Raw genomic sequence first — 17938 nt, 5'->3', positions numbered from 1 at the left:
TCCTCCGACTTTCGTATCATTCGCAAACTTGCTCACCCAACCTTCTATCCCCTCTTCCTGGTCATTTATAAAAATGACAAACAGCAATGGTCCTAAAACAGATCCTTGCGGAACACCGCTAGTGACGGCACTCCATGAAGAAACTTTGCCATCAACTACTACCCTCTGTCTTCTTCCATCCAGCCAATTCCTAATCCCAACCTCCAACTCACCCTCAATGCCATGCCTCCGTATTTTTTGCAGTAGCCTACCATGGGGAACCTTATCAAACGCCTTACTAAAATCCATATATACCACATCTACCGTTTTCCCCTCATCAACCTCCTTCGTCACCTTTTCAAAGAATTCAATAAGGTTTGTGAGGCACGACTTTCCCTTCACAAAACCATGCTGACTATCCTTGATCACATTATTCCTATCCAGATGTGCATAAATCCTATCCCTTACAATTCTCTCTAAGATTTTGCCCACAACAGAAGTGAGACTCACCGGCCTATAGTTACTCGGGTTATCCCTACTCCCCTTTTTGAACAAGGGAACCACATTTGCTATCCTCCAATCTTCTGGCACTACTCCTGTAGATAAAGAGGACATAAAAATCAAGGCCAATGGCTCTGCAATCTCCTCCCTTGCTTCCCAGAGAATCCTAGGATAAATGCCATCAGGCCCAGGGGACTTATCTATTTTCACCTTTTCCAGGATTTCCAACACCTCTTCTCTACATACCTCAAAGCCATCCATTCTACTTATTTGTGCCTCAGTATTCTCACCGCCAACAATGCCCTGTTCCTGAGTGAATACTGAAGAAAAGTATTCATTCAGTGTCTCCCCAATCTCTTCCGCCTCCACACGCAACTTCCCACTACTATCCTTGACTGGACCTATTCCTACCCTAGTCATTCTTTTATTCCTAACATACCTATAGAAAGCCTTAGGGTTTTCCCTAATCCTATCGACTAAGGACCTTTCATGTCCCCTCCTTTCTGCTTTTAGCTCTCTCTTCAGGTCCTTCCTGGCTACCCTATAACTCTCAATCGCCCCAATTGAACCTTCACGTCTCATCTTGAGATAGGCCGCCCTCTTCCATTTAACAAGGGATTCCAATTCCTTATTAAACCACGGCTCCCTCGCACGACCCTTTCCTTCCTGCCTGACAGGTACATAATTATCAAGGACACTCAGTAGTTGCCCCTTGAACAAGTTCCACATATCATTTACACTCTTGCCTTGGAGTCTACTTTTCCAAGCCACACATCCTCAGTCATGCCTCACCGCATCATAATTTCCCTTACCCCAGCTATAATTCTTGCCCTGTAGTACACACTTATCCCTCTCCATCACGAGAGTAAAAATCACCGAATTATGGTCACTATCCCCAAAGTGCTCACCTACCTCCAATTCTAACACCTGGCCTGGTTCGTTACCCAGAACCAAATCCAGTATGGCCTCACCTCTTGTTGGCCTGTCTACATATTGTGTCAGGAAACCCTCCTGCACACATTGGACAAACACCGACCCATCTAACGAACTCGAGCTATAGCTTTCCCAGTCAATATCTGGAAAGTTAAAGTCCCCCATAACAACCACCCTGAGAACAAACCTTACAGCTCAGAGAGCAAACTTACAACCTTTAATTGCCCTTGAAATGCTAATGTTGAGCCACTTTATTGAAGTTCTGTAGGGTACATTCATTAAGTTGTTTGATCGGTTCCAGGATTTTGGCTTAGTGACGAAGAACAGTAATATATTTGAGTTAAAATAGCCCATAACGTGGAGGGTTACGTGCAGGAGGTAGTGTTTTCCTATGCCTGCAATTCTGTTTTTTTCTTGGCAGTAGAGATTAAGAGTTTGGAAACTGCTGTCAAAGAAGCCTTGAGAAGTTAGGATAGAATATAGGAGCATGGGTAGGCTATTAAGCCCTTCGAGACTGCTCCACCATTCAGTATGATCAGAGCTGATCACTCAATTCCGTATGCTATTCCTGCTTTCTTCCTGCCTCCTTTGGATCCCTTTAGTCCTAAGAACTATATCAATATCTTACATGAAAGTCTTCAGTGTTTGGCCTTAACTGTTTCCTGTGGCAGTGAATTCCAAAGGCTCACCATTTCCTGGGTGAAGAAATTTCTCCTCATATCAGCCTAAAAGGCCAATGCATTATTGTTATTTTGTGACCCCAGTTCTTCAGAATGTCCTTACTGTGTTTACTTTCTCTAATCCTATTAGAATTTTACCGGTTTCTGTAGAACTGCAGCCTCACAGCCCCAGGAACCCAAGTTCGATTCCAACCTCAGGCGACTGTCTGTGTGGAGTTTGCACATTCTCCCTGTGTCTGCGTGGGTTTCCTCCGGGTGCTCCAGTTTCCTCCCACAATCCAAAGATGTGCAGGTCAGGTGAATTGGACATGCTAAATTGCCCAGAGTGTTAAGTGCATTAGTCAGAAGGAAATAGGTCTGGGTTGGTTACTCTTCATAGGTTAGTGTGCACTCGTTGGGCCAAATGGCCCGTTTCCATACTGTAGGGAATATTATCTAATGTAATCGCCCCTCATTCTTATCAACTCTAGAGAATGTAATTCTAGCCAATCAAGTCTTTCCCTGGACATCAGTCCTACCATCCCAGGAATCAGTTTGGTAAAACTTCTTGCATTCCCTCATTAACCAGATATCGTTTCTCAAGTAAGGGGACTAGAATTGCACACACTAGTCCAGGTGTGCTCTTACTAATGGCCTGTCCATTTGCAGCAAGATATCCTTGCTCCCATTCTCGAATCCTCTCGCTATGAAGGCCATTTGCCACCTTCACTGCCTGTTGAACCACATATTTAAAAGAGGTCTCATCCAGGAATTGAACCCGGGACCTCTAGCATATAATTCTACAAATCATCCCAAAGCACAAATCATAATGCTAGCCTAGCAAGCCAAATGCAAGTTGCTGCATTAAATTTTACAGATGATACACATTGGTACAATGGTGCACCGGGGTGAAGGAAGTGAATCTTTCAGGAGGGTACAGTGGTCATGGTTGCTGTCTGGAGAAGCCTTTGCTCGCTGCTCTGGCACATGGTACAGTGGCAGACCTCTCTAATTGGGCATTTGAAAGGTCCAACAAGCAACCAAGAACTCGGGAGAAACTTTTTGATAGATGTGAGCATCACTGTTTAGGCCAACATTTCTTGCTCATGCCTAATTTTCCTCGAGAAAGTTGTGGTGAGCTGCCTTCTTGAACCGCTGCAGTTCTTGGAGTGTAAGTACACACACACAATCCTATTAGGGAGGCAGTTTCAGAATTTTATTTCATTGACAATGAAGGAACAGCGATTTATTTCCAAGCCAGAGGATCTGTCCTTTTAGGGGAGCTTGCAGCTGGTGGTGTTCCCATGCATTGACTGCTCTTGTCCTTCTAGGTGGTAGCATTTGCAGATTTGGAATGTGATGTCTAAAGACTGTAGGTGAATTGATGCTGAGTACCTTACAAGTGGCACACTTTGCTGTGCCTATGCTTCAGTGTTGAAGGGAGTAAATTTTGAAGATGGTAGATAGGGTGCAAATCAGATGGGCTGCTTTGCCTTAGATGGTGACATGTTAGATTAGATTAGATTAGATTAGATTACTTACAGTGTGGAAACAGGCCCTTCGGCCCAACAAGTCCACACCGACCCGCCGAAGCGTAACCCACCCATACCCCTACATTTACCCCTTTACCTAACACTACGGGCAATTTAGCATGGCCAATTCACCTGACTTGCACATCTTTGGACTGTGGGAGGAAACCGGAGCCCCCGGAGGAAACCCACGCAGACACGGGGAGAACGTGCAAACTCCACACAGTCAGTCGCCTGAGTCGGGAATTGAACCCGGGTCTCTGGCGCTGCGAGGCAGCAGTGCTAACCACTGTACCACCGTGCCGCCCACATGTACTTGAATGTTATTGAAGCTGCACTTACCCAGGCAAGCTGAGATCATTCAGTCACGTTCATGATTTGTGCCTCATAGAAGGTGGACAAGAGGTGGCTTACTTGCTGCACTCCTATTGGCCTCTGAACTGTTCTTATTGCCATTGTCTTTGCATGGCTAATCCCGTTCACTTTCTGGTCTATGCTAATCCCCAGCATATTGATAGTGGGATTCAGCAATAGTAATGCCATTGAATATCATGGAGAAATGGTTAGCTACTCTCTTGTTTATGATGGCAATTCCCTGACACTTTTGTGATGTAAATGTTACTTGCAAACTGTCAACCCCTGTCTGAGTGTTGTCTAGGTCTTTCTGCAAATGGACACAGGCTACTTGAGTATCTGTAGTAAATGGCACTGAATATTATGCAATCGTCAGCAAACATTCCCACTTCTGACTTTATGATGGAGTGGAGGTCACTCCTGAAAGTGGTTGAGCCTAGGGCACTGTGCGGAACTTCTGCAGAGATGAACTGGAGCTGAGATTACTGGTATCCAACAACCACAGCCATCTTCCCGTGTGCCAGAAATTATTCAAACCAGTGGAGAGTTTTTGTCCTAATGCCCATTGTCTCCAATTTTTCTCAGGATCCTTTTTGCCACACCCAGTCAAATACAGCCTTGATGTAAAAGGCAGCCACACTCAACATACCTCTGAAATTCAGCTCTTTTGTTCACACTTGAACTAAAGCTGTAATGAAGTCAGGAGCTGAGTGGCCCAGGCAGAGCCCAAACTGGGTGTCAGTAAAAGAGGCTGTGCTGTCCACATGCGGACTGATTGCACTTGATCAGTCCTATCACTTTTATGATGATCGAAAACAGGTTGATATGGCAGGAAATGCCCAGGTTTAATTTGTTTGGCTTTCTGTGGGCAGACCACACTGCTGCAGAGGTGCCAATGTTGTGTTGTAATGGATTATCATTGAGCAGCTATAGTTGAAAAAAAATAAACTTAATTTGCTTTCAACATTTATTTTTACTTCATCCTTTTGGTTATGGTTCACCATCCACTGTATCCAACTCTTTTAGTATACCTCTTTAATTGGTCACTCAATTAAGCACCAAAGCAGGGGAAGGCCATGCTAGTTTCCTTTCATTACTATGAAGAAGTTGTTTACTGTTCTCAATATTTCCTGTGATCACACAGACTGAATTCAGAAGTTGCGATATTGAGAATTGTGATAGGCGTTTATGGAATGTCCCCATAGAGATGGGTTTGGTGGAATGGAAATAATTATTGGGCCATTAGGGTGGAGACTCAGCACCTTTCCACTTGTAGTCTTATTAAGTCAAGGGCAGGAATAGTTTTTCTGTGGGAGAAATTGCTGGAGAAACTCAACAGGTCTGTCAGCAGAATCAATATTTTAGATCCAGTGATCCCGCCTTAGAATTTCTGGTTTTGTTTCAGAGTTCCAGCATCCGCAGTTTTTTTTTTGTTTCTTGCATAGCCTTTCTGTGATGACTTGTGGGTTGGCTTTTCTGCTCATCATCAACTGAGGCCATTATGTAGCCAATTAATGCTCAAGCATAAAGCTTAACCCACTGTTGCTGGTATTTACCCAGTAGCAAGTAGAGGAGCCACCATACTGGAATCCCAAAAAACATATGTTTGCCTCTGGACTTCCAGGGGAAGACTCTTCTTTCAAGGCCTTCAGTATCTGATCAAGTGACTTGGTATTAGGAAGGTGGGGCCTGCTGACAGCCATTTGCCTTGCCCTTGCCGCTGAGCACTCTCCACTATGACCCCCTTCTGTTGAGACTCACCTGTGGTCTGGACCATAGAACATGAATAATGAGACAAGAGGACTTAGGAGGACGAGAAGCCCATTTGTCATCCCAAGCCTGCTCTGTCATTTGATAACATCATGGCCGATCTAGTTGTGGTCTCAATTCCACCATGACCTCCATTCCATCAACACTCACCAATGGCTTATACTGTGTCACAAAGGTAATAGGAATATAAGACTTCGGAGCAATAGTCGGCTATTTGCACTTTCATACCTGCTGCAGAATTTGATAGAATCATTGATGATCTGATTGTGGCTTCAACCCCACTTTCTTGCCATTGACCCTTGATTCCTTCTCTGTCAAAAATCTATCAAGCACAGCCTTGAATAAATTCAATGATTTCTTTTAGGTTAAAAACAAGTTTATTATTTATCTTTACTTCCTGCAGTGATCACTATTTATAGCTCTAATACTTAAGTGTAATAAGACATTTAACAAAAGTGACCATCTTGAGGTATAAAAGAACCAGACAGTATGCTCATTGAAAAATTATTCCAGCCACCTTAAATTTCATTGGATTGTGTAAAAAGGTTCTCATTACAATCGCACGTTGCTCCATCAGAACATGTCATATTGAAATTAAATATTAGACCGCAATTGGGTCATAAAGACAGAAGCAAGAGTAAGCATATTTTTGAGTCATACCACCCTTCGAAAATCGACAGCCTTGGGTGGGTGCATTACTGACAGCAGCCACTGCTCCTGCTAGTGCTGCTGACTAATGCACATCTCAGGCCGAGGTTTCTATCCTCAGGGTCCTTGATCCCAGGGAAAGTCTGCAGCAGCTCAGTTAAGTGCTTGACTCGCACTTAATTCAGTTGGCTTTCCAAAAAGGTGATGCAGGATCCTGCTGGCACTTCAGACCACTGTCACATTCATTAGATACCACCATTAAATATGGAGTTCTAAAGAAAGGTCACTGGATCCAAAACATTAACTCTGATTTCTCTCCACAGATGTTATCAGACCTGCTGAGCTTATCCTGCAATTTTGGTTTTTGTTTCTGATTTCCAGCATCCGCAATTCTTTCTGTTTTTATCCACCATTTAAATATCTTTCTCCAAGGAATGACTACTTGCAGGTTTCTTTCTGCAAAAAACACATGCTAAATCAAAATGGGCCAAACTTAGGGGTTTGTGAATAATTCTGATAGTTATACTTGTACAATTTAGTGTTCTCTAGTTACAGATAACTCAGCAAAAATAGAATATAAATAGGCTAGTTATTGGGTGCAAAATTAGATAATGATCCTATTTTGATACAGACTAAGTATTGGTCTAAAAGCAAAACACTTGATACTGGAAGTGTGGCAATACCAGTAGAGAAAGAAACAGAATTAACTTCTTAGATCCATGACTTACATCAATACTGAAATATAATGTGATTTAAACAAGTGAAAATGGGGAGGAAAAGGGCAAAAGGAAAGGTCTGTGATAGGCTGGACGACAGATGGATGAGTTTAACACAATTGGTGGGGCAAGGCCAAAGGGTGTTGTAATGGGACAAGGAAAGAAACATAAGGATTGTCTAAATGATGTGTGAATGGTAGTATGATGAGCAGCTGCTGACTAAAATTACAAATAAGATCAAACCAAAAGCTGCAAAAGAATCAAAATCCAAGCAGAGATTATAGTCTGAAATTGCCAGACTCAGTGTTGTGCCCTGAAACCTAGAAAGTTCCTAAATGAAATGTCCCGTAAATGTCATTGAACATAGCAGAGCCTGAAGTATCAGTGTCTCAAAGAAAGGTGGAATATCAAGCAACAAACATCTGGATGCTCAGAGTCACACTTGTGGGTTAAATGTAGATGGCACACAAAACTTTGGTCTCAGCAGTGTAGATCACGGTGCCCAGTTAGCTCAGTTTGTTATAATAGAGTGTTTAATGCTAGGGTGTATGTTCATTCTCTGCAGTGACCGTCCTAGTTCTTGAGACCTGTCTTCCCATTGTGGCATCATTGCATAATGATGTGTAGAGATCCGTGATTAGTAACTATCAGACAACAAGGATGCTATGTCAAAAGAAAGAATGCAAAGCAGAATGCATTGCAACAGTTGAATATATTACAATATGAGGTTTTTAATAATTCATGAGATTTGGGCTTTATTGTCCATCTCTAGTTGCCCTGGTGAACTACTGCAGTCCATTTGGTATCAGTACATCCACAGTTGTGTTCGAGATTAAGTTTCAGGATTTTGACCCAGCAACACTGAAGGAACAGCAAAATATTTCCAAGTAAGGATGGTGAGTAGCTTGGAGGGGAAGGTGCAGGTGGTGATATTCCTGTGTATCTGCTGCCCTTGTCCTTCCATTGGTAGTGGCCACAGGTTTGGAAGATGATGTCAAAAGAGTGTTGGTGAGTTGTTGCACTGTATCTTGTAGATGAAACATACCACTGCCACTGTGCATCAGTCGTGGAGGGTGTGAGGTTTGGGTGGTGCCAGTCAAGCAGATTGCTTTTCTTAAATGATGTCAAGCTTCTTGTGTTTTTGGAGCTACACTCATCCAGGCAAGTACTGAAGTGAGGAGGGGAATGGGTGTGTGTGGGATACTCTATGGAGGGGTTGGTTTATTGGGCCAAAGGGCCTGCTTCAACACTGTAGGGATTCTACGATACTGTAGGGATTCTATGATTCCCTACTTGTGCCTGTAGATGGTGGCCTGGCTTTGGTGAGTCAAGATATAAGTAATTTGCATGATTCCTAGCTCTGATCTGTAAAGTATGTACATAGCTAGTCTAGTTCAGTTTCTAGTCAATGGTAATCCCCAGTGTGTTGAAAGTGGGGGATTCAGTGTTGTATTGCGATTGCTTGCAAAGAAGGAATGGTTAAATTCTTTCATATTGTAGACGGTCATTGCCTGGCACTTAAGTGCCACAGGTTTTATTGATACTTGTCAACCTAAGCCTGGATATTGTTCAGTCCTTGTTACATTTGGACATGGACTACTTCAATAAATAAGAAGCTGCAAGTAGTACGGCATGTTATGTAATTATCAGTGAACGTCCCCACTTCAAACCTTGTGATGGGTGGGAGTCATTAATGAAGCCGCTGAAGATGGTTTGGCCTCGGATGTTACCTTGAAGAACTCGTGTTGAGATTTCTTGAAACCAAGGTGACTGACCACCAACAACCACAATTATTTTTCTTTGTGCCAGGTTTGACTCTAACCGTTGATTCCCATTGACTTTAGTTTGGTTAGGACTCGTTAATGCCACACTTAGGCCACACTCAGTCAAAAAAAGTGCCAAAGCCCCATTTTTATATTTATGGAGTGTTCAGGTTTCAAAGGTTATAGCCATGTGGAGAAGATCTTTAGTAACAAACGTGATGACAATGGCTTGATGCTCAGTGGTGGGGTCATGGCCCAAGTTAAATTAGGAAGAAGTGTCAGAGAATTAGCAATTGGCCTCTTGAAGAAAGAGGTTGGTTCTCCAGCACTGCATTGTCAGGAGAGTGGATGACAATGTTGAGGTTAGATTGAAGACAATGTAGTGCAGCAAAGTCATAGGAAAACAGATTAGAGTGAGTAGCGGGAGCAGAGAAATTTAGACAGCAGTTCTTAATGAACAGATCTGGAGAAGGTAAGAAGCCTAAAGGATGGATCCCAGTAGAGTGCAAATGCTGAAGTACAAGATGTGAAGGCAAAGACCTGGAAGAAAAGCTTAATGTTGTCACAGAAAATAATCCCTATCTTGAAAAGTGATGTGGGGGAGCTGTGTTGGACTAGGGCAGACAACATATGACACTGTATTTGCATGACACTGTAATCTTTCACTTTAAATTCTGTGTCTTATGATCCTGCTTCACAGTTGCCTGATGAAGGAGCAGTGCTCCGAAAGCTAGTGCTTCCAAATATACCTTTTGGACTATAACCTGGTGGTGTGTGATTTTTAATCTTATCTTGGAACCTGAGGCCAATTGAAGTTGAAATCCAGACTACATTTAAGTTAGACTGGTGTGCTAGGCAGAAGTGGATACTGCAGATGCTGGAGATAGAGTCAAGATTAGAGTGGTGCTGGAAAAGCATAGCAAGTCAGGCAGCATCTGAGGAGCAGGAAAATTGATATTTCGGCAAAAGTCCTTTATCAGGAATTTCCAGGGATTGGGTATCTCTGGCTGCAACGGCAAAGCGCAAAAAGGTAAGGCAATGCTGTACTCATCCAGGTAGGTTCAAAGTGAATGAGCATTGTGACAGTGAGTGAAAAGCCCAGAGATGCAGCCCAGTCCAATCCATGAACTGGGTGCGTGTCACTGTTGCACAGTGTCCTTGCTGCAGCATTACAATGATAGTTGGAAGTGCAGAAGTATACTAATTGTGGGTCAGAAATGTGTCATTCAGGTTTTTAAGAGTCTGGCAAGTATCAGATGCCAGTGTCTGTGGATGTGGATGTATGTGACCAATGTCAATGGAGCATGCTTTGAAATGTTGGTGCCCCATTTCAAACTCTGAGGTCATTTGGAGTAAATGGCAAATTGAATCCACCAGGTGCTCACTCTGGTTTCCTATCTGGGTTTTCCTGATGTCTAGTTTATTTGGTGAGTTTGATATGATGGAAGGATAAATATTATGAAGTGAGTTGTGATGTTAACATGGTGTTTAACAGTAAATAATGAGTGTCAGTTGACATCTCCGCTTGTGAAAAGCATAAAAGATAGCGCAAATTGCTCCCAACATCGAAATAGGCTTCACCAGATTTCTCATCTGATCCTGCCACAAATCTCACCATAATCCACGTCGCTCAGACCTCTATAAGATTCCACCCTTTGGGTTAGAGTTCAATGTCAGGACTTGGTGGCCAAGAAAGATACCTACACATCACATCCAAACCGATTAGTTATGAGCCTGAAAATCCTTCCAACGTACACAATTAACAGGCTGTAGAGTAGGAGAGAGGCCTGGTCATATAATCAATCATCACTACCCATAGCTTCATGCATGGAAAAGTATGTGTTGCCACAGTAGTTTGGATTCTCTGAATGATCTATAACTCTCCACCACCAAAACACTATAGAAAGTAAACACATTGTGAAAATATCTCAGAAAGCACAATTTACTGTACTCATTGTATTTCAGCAGAAATAATATTTAAGTAATACTACATTCCTAATCAAGCAGCAATTGAATGTTAGATAATTGCTAATGCAGTTTACTATTTACTATCTTTGGAGCTAATTGATACAAGATGAATCACAATATGATGTTCAGAGAAGTCACAATGGTTTAATTGCAATCAATTACAAGTTTGGTCTGATTGTTCCTAACCTGGAACCAGCTGCACTGTTGTAAAGTCACTGCAATGGTGCAGCATTGCCGTATTGTCAGATATATTGACATGTTATTGTCACAACATTTATTTGTCATCTTTAAGCATATATCAAATAAACACTGTAGCATAGAAGTGGAAAATTTCAGTTCTGTTAGTCTTATAATTGTGCCTAATTAGAATTCATTGTGGAAAACTAACTATTGCAGAAAAACATTTCCCTGCATCCAGCTTCTCCACAGACCGCTAATGCAGACATATGAAAAACCTGTTATCTTTTGTGGACATAGCAAGATGTCTCAACTGGAATTTCACTCAGAAATGTTCTACCTTTGGAGTGATCATGTTCACAAACAATAGGGTTAATATTCGAATGAGCAGGTATAAGCAGATCAACTGAAACTGTTCTTCATCGGTGTTGCAGTTCCATTGAAGCAGTTTTTTTTACCTCACTGAGGTGCCCATTCTTCATGTGTGAAGCCATAATTTAAATGCCAGCAGCATTTGAATTTGGAAGGCGATAACAAACTTGATCCTGTCCTTGCCTAATACCCACAGATTTCCAACGTTGATACTGGGCAGAAGCCAGGATCTGAGACTCTAGCAGACTGTTTTCCCTGGCCTCTCAAAGGATGATTAGGCCAATTGGTATCACTCCCACCATCATCCCCAGATAAGTGCCTCTAATTCTGCACAGAAAAGGAAATTAAATGTGGAATGTTCCTGGTTTAAATCACTGTCAGTGTACTGATCCTTGGTGGAGACAATATCACAGTACTTGAAAATACGGCATGCGTAAATCTGGGATACTGAGGTCATGCAATACTGTAATTTGTTCCATTTTACAGGAGAATACAACTAGAATAGTTGGTATAATCTGAATCTGTAATTGTGTCCTTCAGGCAACTAACATCACCTTTTTTTTTGAAGAAAAAGATGATATGATCATTATCGTATTGTGGTTTATAGGACTTCTAAGTTGGCTGCCATGACTTACATTATAATAGTGGTTACACTTCAACACTGTAAAAGAGTTCAGAATGTCTTGAGGTTGCAAAAGGTGTTATATTAACACAAGTACTTCCCTCTTTCAAAGTAACAACAGAGCTGGAGTCATTTATGTGATTGTAACATATGAATACAAATTTTGCCACAGCAAAATTACTACAAAAATTGCAATGAGGTTTGTGCCAATACTTGTTACGACCTAACTTATTTTGTTCAAAATGCGTTGTGCCCACAATGGCATCCCTAATCATTGCATTCATTCATTCATTTCAAGCATTTAATATTGAGTCTCCATAAACATATATTTCAATACTAAGCAACTTTAATTCTTATGCTGGAGAGTGTCACATTTTTCTTTTTCAGCAATGGTACACAAGTTCCATGAATGTGATCTGCAGCTGGCTAACAGATCGTATGGATTTACAGCTTCACATCTACCAGCTAAAAATCCTCATCAGACTTGTCAAGGTGAGAAAACCTTTTTGATAAAATTAACAAATTAAGTATCTGATTTTTATGATACTGAATACATAATCAGAGAACCATGCCTCTGGGTGAAACTTTCCCATTTTTGGTTAAATATGGGATGAGTTTGTCAGGTTCTGGATTAGTGGTGCTGGAAGAGCACAGCAGTTCAGGCAGCATCCAAGGAGCAGCGAAATCGACGTTTCGGGCAAAAGCCCTTCATCAGGGATAAAGTTTTTACCTCGTTGTTTTTACCTCCTGAGTTTGTCAGGTGGCAACTAACTCCCACCACCAAAGAAAACCTTATCACCCACAAATCATCTCAGTAAGAGTTAATGAGAAAGTGGGGACAGATTTTTTAGCAAATCACTGGGCTCAACACTGGCGTCCCAGGTCACCAGAAGCTGTTGACCAATCAGAGGCTGGCAGCTTCTGCATCCTCAAGTTCACAAAACCAGGCCTCCTCCTCCTCAGAGGATCCAAGAAAAAGAGGAAAAATCTTCTTTATCTTATTAACACAGGCTGGTAGTCACTTGAAGCGAAGGAGTAGTGTAAAGCAAAGGCAGGAAGGTGACTTTCAAAAGCCAAGCCCTTGCCTCCAAACATCTCTCTAACTATCTCCAGCTTGGACTGATTGGAGGCCCAGTTCAACCTGGCAGCAGGTCATCGTGATTTCCTCCTTTGTTGCTCACCAGAGAAGCAGGTGATCATGGAGTTAGTGGGTTGAGGCCCTTAAGTGGCCATTAATTGACTTTACTTAACAGTAGGCTGAGAAGGTCATTCGTGGACCTTCTTACCTAGAATTCTCACCACCTCCAAGGAGATGGATAGTGTCATTCAATTCAAATAGTAACGACAAAGAAGGATTACAAATAAGTATGGTAAAAGTCCCAAAGGACCACAGGGCTAGGGCTGCTCTCTGAGACAACTCATGGTGGTTTAACCTGGGGGTCGCCATGCCTCAAGCATGTGGCAAGGTTGAGAAGACAGGTCCTTCATGGTGACTTCAGCCCGCACAGAAATTTAACCCATGTATTTCATGTTAATCTGCATTTTAACCAGCCAACTGAGCTATATGACCCCCTCATCACCACAATTACAGTACAATTCAGCCATAAACTAATAAAGCTGTTCTAATTTTTCCATTAAAGGTAACTATGAAAAGGTAGCATCCCGTTATATTAGTGATTGCAGTAACTATGGGCTCAATTTCTCATATTGTGATAATTTATGTCACTTGATATTTTTGTACTTACAGAACCTATTAATCCTGTAACACTCCTTTAGGTGGTATACTTTGAGTGAGTTTCAATATTCTTGAAACACAAATTAGATTCTTATTATTGACTATGGGCAAGCAATATTGGTGCTTCTAAATAAAATTAAAGTAATAATATGCAGTTCCCCTAGTTATTCATGAGAAAGTTAGTATGTAACTGAGTAACACAAACCAGAAGGTCTCAGATTTGATTTGCAATATGTACTGACAGAGTTATCTGAACTCAGTTGGAATGACAGTAGGGGTGCTACAGTTAACTTCAATATCCCCAAGCGCAGATTCATATGATGATACAGAATAGAAGAATGATTCAGCCCATCAGAGTTGTACTGACATTTTGAAAGAGTTATGTAATTAGTTCTGCTCTCCAGTTCTACCTTCTTAATGCTAAATTTGTTTTGCATTGCAACTATATATCTGGTTCTTTTCTCTCAAAGTTTCTTTAAAATCTTTTTCAAACATCCTTTCAACCAACCTCAATCTTAATGATTGGCAACATTAAACTTAATCTCTTATTGGATTCTTTTTCCAAATGGGCCAATATTTTCCAGATCCAGAAAGAAACCATACATCTTTAAAAGTGCAATATAAACCTGATGTCTGTCCTATTTCCAACAGATCCAAATCTTGCTGATGGGCAAGGGTAAGATCGTAAATCATTTCGATAGGAAATCCAAACTTTGCTCAGTTGGACTGATCCTGCTGAGTTCAAATGGGCCTTATTTTGGCTGGTCCAAACCCTTTAACCCACAGTGCAAGAGTCACTGATGGAATAGATATAAATGTACCTGTATGGTTGATAATGTCACAGTCTGAAGATTTTATTAAGAGCCTCACTGTTTAAGCTTCAAATGAAAATACAGGTTGCTGCTGTCAGTGAAAGCTTTTTTTTTTCCAAAATAAACCACTTTGGCAGGTGGACATTAGAATAAAAGTTAGCATATGGCCAAGTAGCTTCAGTAGAGGTCAATGGTATTGTTCATTCAAATCAATTATAGTGTCATTATGAAAGTTTGGCTGACTTTCAAGCAGTACTATCTCTCCGAGGGGTTCTCAGTTCACAGTATGACAGCTTAAACAGAAAATTACATAATTGACTTTCCTTGATGTGGCTAATAAAGATAAATTTGGTTTTTTTAAGAGATGAAATCACACAAAAAAAATTCAAAAGCTTTGAATCATTTTTTATGAATGAAAGGTTTCTTTTCATGGTCGTGTGTGGGATGAGAGCCCTATTTGGATTGTTAGTAGTTTATTTTGTCTCATCAATTAGTTTTTGAGGTCTGCTTCTTGTGGATGTTGGGTAATTGACTATGGTGGTGGCATAGATGGTATGCAGACCTATTTTTTTTTTTGCTGGGTCATGAGGTGTCATTGAGTTGGTATGGCAGATATGAAGGATCATGAGATGGATGGGGTCATGAGTTAGCATGGAGGGTATGAGGAGTCATCATGGCTAGTTTGGATGTGAGAACTAGTTGCCTGTAAACTTCTAAATGAAAGTCCTGGAAAACCAAAATAGATCTTCAATCCAGCCTGCCCGGCATTCACCCATCCCCACATCTGTCCATTCTGTGCTTCCAGGGTCACCAGGTCTGACTCTCTGCTGCAACGATAACCTCCCTCCTGGAGTAAGAATCAGGAATTTCAGGGTATATTAACTGAGGAAAGTTGAGGAAAAGGGGACATTTTCCAACTCGAGCAACCCATCTCAACTGCCAAAATCTGGCCATATAGATAATAGATGGTCGACAGAGATGACGCAAACTTGGAAGAATTGTAACTATGTGAAGGACAATGTGGTACAAGTTAGTGGTGGGTGGATACATGGCAGATGAGGTTCAATCCAGAGAAATGTGAGAGGGTGCACTTTGGTAGTAAGGACATTGGAAGACAACAGATAATAAGAGGTACAATTCTAAAGGGGGACCTGGGGATAAAGTACCAAACAAATAGGACGCCATAGTCTGTGGTGGCAAGAGAGCTGGTAAGTGATCATGCTTAGGCTGGTCAACGTGGGTGGGAGATATCAGATCCATTGGGGGCCCAGAGGAGCAGTGTCAGGTTTAGGTTACAATGGGTTCCAAGGCATGACGGCATGAATGTTTATCCTGGTGGGGGAAGTGTGTGTGTGTGTGTGTGTGTGTGTGTGTGTGTGTGTGTGTGTGTGTGTGCGCGCGCGCCAGGGGTGCGGTGTGTGTGTTGTGTGTGTGTGTGTGTGTGTGTGTGTGTGTGTGTGTGTGCGCGCGCGCCAGGGGTGCGGTGTGTGTGTGCGTGCCAGGGGTGCGATGTGTGTGTGCGCGCCAGGGGTGCGATCAGATCTGGCAGCAGGGGACAGAGAAGCTTCAGGTGTTGTGGCAAGTGGCCAGGATAGTTGGTACAGTAATCTCGTACTGATTGGACAAAGACACTGTCTCATGCTCCAAAGGTAAATTCTGGATCCAAGTACCTGACTTGCATTCACACTCTGCTGTACCTGATCATGGAGCAGATTTGATGTGAGGGGTGTGACTGTCTCCTGAAACAAAATGCCCTGGTACCTCTCCCCTTCAACTCAAGTTGTGGATTGTAAAGGGTCTTTGGGGGAGAGATGTAGTTGAGCATGCTTGAGATAAGTTGTGAAGTTAGTTTAATTATTACACAGGAGTCACTAATTGAATAACTGCATTGGAATCCTCTCAGCTCTCTGATTTCAATCTTGGGGGAGGCTGAGAGGAGTGTGCAGCAGGTCAGCATTACCTAGGAAGCAGACAGTCTGGGCGGATCAGAGTGAGAAGGGCAGCAACAGTGGGAGATCAAACCGGAGCAGAGAGTCCCTTCAGTCTGTTTCTACCTGTCAGAGCCAAAGTGTAATGTCACAGGAAAGCATGGAGCTGATTGGTGTATATGTCTGCCATGCCCCCTCTGATATGTCAAGTGGTTTAAATTAAGAGACATTATTACAGCTAAAGAGTACTATTAACAAATTCACTTTTAAACTATTTAACATCCAAAGTAATTAAATAAATAGAATAGGGATGGCTGTGTGGGTGTTGTTTTGCGATCCACAGTGACCACATGTGCATCAAGTTTTGGCTACTTGAGGAACTTTGGATCAGAGTTACTGAACTGGATTCCCAGCTATAAACACTGAGATACTTCAAGGAGGGGAGAGGTACCAGAACATCCTGTTTCAGGAGACAGTTACACCCCTTACATTAATCACATCAAATTTGGTCCATGATCAAGGACAGCAGAGTGTGAATGCAGGTCAGGTATTGGGATCCAGAATTTAGCTTTGCACTGTGAGCCAGTGTCCTTGTCCAATCAGTACGAGATTACTGCTCCTGACGATGTTCGTTATCTGGTGCCAAGGTTCAGGACATCTCTACTGGCTGGAGAGGAATGTGGAATGGGAGGGGAAGGATCCAATTGACATGGTCCATTAGGTACCGATGGTGTAGATTCTGCTGAAGAATTCAATTAAAAAGCAGAATCTCAAAGTTAATAATGTCCAATTTGGGGTAGGATAAATAAGGTTAAAGAAGTAGATGTGTGGCTCAAAGATTAGTGTGGGAGGGAATGCATTCCAGCTCATGGAGCACTGACACCAGAACTGGCAAAGAGGGTTGTTTGTTTGGAGTAGGCTTCATTTGAACCATGCTGAGACCAGTGTCTTGGTGATTCACATAACGAGGGTTGCAGTTAGGGGCTTAAATTAATTAGTGGGTTGGAAGAGTTCAACTGAAGGGAAGTTTTAAAAGTCAAAAAGAAGCAAGAAGCAGAAGTGTGGGTATTCATGAGGTGGACAATAGCCCGAGTCATAGAGATGTACAGCATGGAAACAGACCCTTCGGTCCAATCCATCCATGCTGACCAGATATCCCAACCCAATCTCGTCCCACCTGCCAGCACCCGGCCCATATCCCTCCAAACCCTTCCTATTCATATACCATCCAAATGCCTCTTAAATATTGCAATTGTACCAGCCTCCACCACTTCCTCTGGCAGCTCATTCCTTACACATACCATCCTCTGCGTGAAAACGTTGCACCTTAGGCCTCTTTTATATCTTTCCCCTCTCACTCTAAACCTATGCCCTCTAGTTCTGGACTCCCCGATCCCAGGGAAAAGATTTTGTCTATTTATCCTATCCATGCCCCTCATAATTTTGTAAACCTCTATAAGGTCACCCCTCAG

General features: G+C 42.2%; 1 protein-coding gene across 29 annotated transcripts in view; it reads left to right on the top strand.

Annotated features, from left to right (window-relative positions):
• cadpsa (Ca2+-dependent activator protein for secretion a) overlaps window positions 1-17938 on the top strand; it is a 585960-nt gene that overhangs the window by 552566 nt on the left and 15456 nt on the right. For all 29 annotated transcript variants that reach the window (XM_043708232.1, XM_043708233.1, XM_043708243.1 and 26 more), the window contains one exon: window positions 12379-12483. In XM_043708232.1, the coding sequence (XP_043564167.1) occupies window positions 12379-12483 (105 nt within the window). The remainder of the gene's footprint in view (window positions 1-12378; window positions 12484-17938) is intronic.

This window comes from Chiloscyllium plagiosum, chromosome 18, assembly GCF_004010195.1.
Source record: "Chiloscyllium plagiosum isolate BGI_BamShark_2017 chromosome 18, ASM401019v2, whole genome shotgun sequence".
Lineage (NCBI taxonomy): Eukaryota > Metazoa > Chordata > Chondrichthyes > Orectolobiformes > Hemiscylliidae > Chiloscyllium > Chiloscyllium plagiosum.
Note: the sequence above shows the minus strand (reverse complement) of the source record. Positions and strands in the feature narration are given on the sequence as shown.